The sequence below is a fragment of the Bison bison genome, unplaced genomic scaffold, assembly GCF_000754665.1.
Source record: "Bison bison bison isolate TAMUID 2011002044 unplaced genomic scaffold, Bison_UMD1.0 scf7180017864160, whole genome shotgun sequence".
Taxonomy (NCBI): Eukaryota; Metazoa; Chordata; class Mammalia; order Artiodactyla; family Bovidae; genus Bison; species Bison bison.
The window spans coordinates 5,728,839-5,733,000 of record NW_011494732.1 but is presented as its reverse complement, the minus strand read 5'-3'; the positions used below and the strand labels follow the sequence as shown (position 1 = coordinate 5,733,000).

Here is a 4,162-nt window from a genome sequence, read left to right as displayed (position 1 = left end):
GCCCCTTCCCGCACGCAGGGCCACCCCCGGAACTTGGAGCACCCAAGGAGTCGGGCCAACTCCCACCCTCCCCCAGGGCCGGGGCCGGTGGAGGTGGGGCGCAGGTTCTCTCACCCAGCAGCGTGGAGCAGCCGTCCCCCAGCGGGTAGCGCTGGTAGCGGGGGATGCTGAAAGGCGGCAGGGCGTGGAATCGCCGCTCCAGCAGCGGCTCCAGGCGCGAGGCCGATGGGTCAGCGGGGTGGAAGAGGTTGTAGACTTGCTGGCAGGCGGGCCGCAGCTGGAAAACTGAGGGCGGGGCGGAGTCGCAGAGCCTGGAGTTAGCTCCGCCCTAAGGAGGCGGGGCCTAGAGCCGGCTAAGGTCCGGTGGGGTGGGATGGGATTGGGGTTTTAGAAGACAGAGAAACCCAAAAGTGTGTCTCCATAGATTTGGGGTTCTGTTTGGGCCACTGTCCCTTTATTAACCAAATTTGTTTTAATTAAGAAAATTTTGATAATGGTAAATTTTTTTGTTTTTTGTAGTACAGGGATATATACGATATAAGACATATAACGGAAAGCTCCTCTCCACCCCCAGAGAGCTAAGGCTAGAGCCCTACCTGCAAACCCTGGGGAGCCCCGAGCATGTGCGGCCGAGCAGGCTAGAGCCTGCTCATCCACTCTTGATTGAAAATGTTTCCAGGCTCTGCGCTTCCGAACATTTTGCAGTTGTTGGGAAGATGCCCTGGTGGTCGAGTGCAGGGGACACAGGGTTTTTGAGTCCTCGTCTAGGAAGATCTCACATGCCGCTGAGCGACTAAACTTGTGCTTCCCAACTACTGAGCCCGAGGGCTGCAACTATTGAAACCGGAGCACCTAGAGCTCATGCTCTGCAACAAAAGCCTTCGCTTGCTGCAGCTAGATAAAGTGCGTGCGCAGCAATGAAGACCCAACACCAAAAAAACCCAAACCTGCACACAAATAGAAATATGATCTATGCTTTTTGTACTTAACCTTTTTTTTTCATTTAACACAAAAAATGTTGGGAGTCTTTCATATGAATATTTTCACTGAGCCCCTTTCTTTTGAATTGCACTGGGGCACTGCTTTGTACGGCTGTGCCAAAGTTGATTTAACCTCAGCCTGCATCCCATTTAGGTTGTTTCAGGTTTTCCATGATTACAGATGACATTGCCCTGCCATCTCTGTCTCTTGAGTCTGTGCACTCATGTGGGTGCACAGTGTCTTGCCCTTGCGCAGGTGTCTACAACCTCTCTGAGCCTCAGTTTCCCCCTGCGCAGCTCTTGTAGGATGGGAGGGAGCCCACACCAGTTGATCCTGGGGGCACTGGGCAGGGACCTCTGCTCTGACAGCTTCTTAACCGACACTTTTCCACCTCCCTGTGTGTGTTGTCTCTGGGGCTGGGAGGCCACTGCATCAGGGAGACTTCAGAGGTGCCTGGCTTCCTTATGGGAGACTGGGTCTGTCCTCATCTGATCCTGGGGCAGCCCCTTCCATCTCTGGTCCTCAACTTCCAGAGGTGCCTTAGAGATGAAATGAAACAGTGTGTTGGGAAATGGGGCTGGAGACTGAGCTGGGTTGAGGCTGGAACAAAGGAGAGCCATGGGCCCTTGGTGAGGCAGGGGGTGCAGGAAGGAGGCTGATGCAGGAAGGGGCGTGGGATGTGGCCCCGGCCTTGTGACAGGGGTTCACTGAGATCCTCTGCCCAGCTCATGGACCCCTACCCTCCCCTGCAGGGACTCTCACCATCCAGGGAGGGGATGACCGTCTTCCTCAAGGCAAGGACCAGCCCCAGGGGGCACCCGAAGAGGAAGAGGTCAGCGACCTCAAAGTCGAACTTGCCGACGGCCCCTGCACCGTCCAGCATGGTAGAGCTGCTTGAGCGGCGGGAGCTGGGCTCGTTCCTCAGCACGCTGGCGTGGAGGCTGCAGGTATGAGGTGGGGTGGGGAGACGAGCGAGGTCACACCACGGCCCTCCTCCGGGCCGGCCTGCCCTCAGCCTCCTGAAAGAGGCTCCTCGGGGGTCATCAGGCCCCAACGAAGCTTGGGCCCTGTGCAGTCCTGCGAGTGCAGCTGTCCAGCACCTGCTGGGACACCCCTGGTGACAGCAGGGCCCGACCTCTCCAGGGAGCCCACTGCCTTTGGGACAGCCCTGGCTGGGACCATGCTGTCCCTGGTCAGTTCTGCCTGCTGACTCTGCCAATCCCTGCTTCTTCCCCTGCCCCAGTCAGTCTGTTCTCTCTGACTCAGATGTGGATGGACCCAGAGACTATCATACAGAGTGATGTAAGTCAGAGAAGCAAATATCATGTATCAAGGCATACATGTGGACTCTAGAAAAATGGTACAGATGAACTTGTTTGTAAAGCAGAAATAGACACACAGACATAGAGAACAAACATATAGACACCAAGGTGGGAACAAGGAGGTGGAATGAATAGAGAGATTGGGATTGACATATACGCACTATCAATACTATGTATAAAATAGTAGGGCCTCCCTGGTGGCCCAGACAGTGAAGAATCTGCCTGCAGGGTGGGAGACCCAGGTTCGATCCCTGGAGGAGGGAAAGGCAACCCACTCCATGATTCTTGCCTGGAGAATTCCATGGACAGAGGAGCTTTGTGGGCTACAGTCCATGGGGTCAAAAAGAGTCGAACATGACTGAGTGACTAACACTTTCACTTACTTTTTTTCATAAAATAGATAACTAATGAAAACCTGCTGGATGGCACAGGGAACTCTACTCAGTGCTCTGTGGTAACCTAAATGGGAAGGAAATCCAAAAAAGAGGGGATATATGTATATATATACATATGGATATATATATGGATATATATATGTATACATATAGCTGATTCACTTGGCTGTATATCAGAAACACAACATTGTAAAGCAACTGTATCCCAATTAAAAAAAATATATATATATATGACTTCGCTGGTAGCTCAGCTGGTAAAGAATCCGCCTACAATGCAGGGACCCCAGTTCAATTTCTGGGTGAGGAAGTTCCCCTGGAAAAGGGATGGGCTACCCACTCTAGTATTCTTGGGCTTCCCTGGTGGCTCAGATGGTAAAGAATCCGCCTGCAATGCGGGAGACCTAGGTTCGATCCCTGGGTTGGGAAGATCCCCTGGAGGAGGGCATGGCTACCCACTCTAGTATTCTTGCCTGGAGAATCCTATGGACAGAGGAGCCCGGTGGGCTACAGTCCATGGGATTGCAAAGAGTCAGAGACAACTGAGCGACTAAGCACAGCACAGCACAGCATGACCATAAAAAAAAAGACCACAGTTGCACCCAACACCTTCTCTTGGCTGAAGAACCGTGGGCCTACCCTGGGGACCCCAGGACCTAGGTCAGGGGGCCTTCAGGTCTCTCACATTGGCCATCAGCACCACCTGGTCCGTGTCTCCCCATCTTAGAGTCCCCATCCTCACCCAGCGGGGGCGTCCCCACCCACCTGGACAGGAAGGCCTGGTGCTGCTGGATGGTGTCCAGCTCATAGGTGGATGAGTCACTCCTCTTGCGGGGTAGCTGCCGTTTGGGGTCTTCATTGCCGTTGCTCCGGGGGATGTCGATGTTGCTGCGGCTCAGGTGCCGGCTGCTCTCCAGGTTGCTGCCATGTGCCGTGTTGACCGTCGAGCCAGGGGACAGCAGGTCAGCGTCCTGGAATGGCCCCACACAGGTTCACTGCCCGGTGGCCACTGGCCTGGCCCCCTCTTCAGTGTCGTGGGAGCCGAGTCTCCCCTCCTGACCCTATGCCTGTGGCAGCTTCTCACCCAAGCCGGGGAGGAAAAGGCCCCGTCCCTGTGTGCCCTATGGTTCCCCCCATCTTCACTCCTGGCCCAGCCCATCCATCTGGGCCTTGCTGACTTCCCACTGATCCTGCCGCCTCGCCCAGCCCACCAGGCTGCTTGCTACTCTGCAGCGGAGGGAAATTGGGTCCTTTCTCTTGCCAGGAGGCTCAGAGGATCCAGGCCCTCATGGTGATGGATCTGCTCTCCACGGTGTAGACCCGGCTTCACTGCCTGCTGAAATCGCTTGCGCTCCTGTCTGGCCTCACTGCAGCTGCTCACCTGTGCCATGCATCTGTCCCCCGCCTCTGGGCACCTGCCTTGGCAACCCCGACCCTTCCTTTTTACCGCAGGCCTCTGAGATGTTT

General features: G+C 55.2%; 1 protein-coding gene across 1 annotated transcript in view; it reads right to left on the bottom strand.

The window, feature by feature from the left end:
• PITPNM2 (phosphatidylinositol transfer protein, membrane-associated 2) overlaps nt 1-4,162 on the bottom strand; it is a 133,186-nt gene that overhangs the window by 9,498 nt on the left and 119,526 nt on the right. Inside the window, exons 16-18 of the mRNA XM_010841416.1 lie at nt 3,461-3,666; nt 1,744-1,922; nt 115-285 (exon numbers count right to left, since the gene is read on the bottom strand). Of these exons, the coding sequence (XP_010839718.1) occupies nt 115-285; nt 1,744-1,922; nt 3,461-3,666 (556 nt within the window). The remainder of the gene's footprint in view (nt 1-114; nt 286-1,743; nt 1,923-3,460; nt 3,667-4,162) is intronic.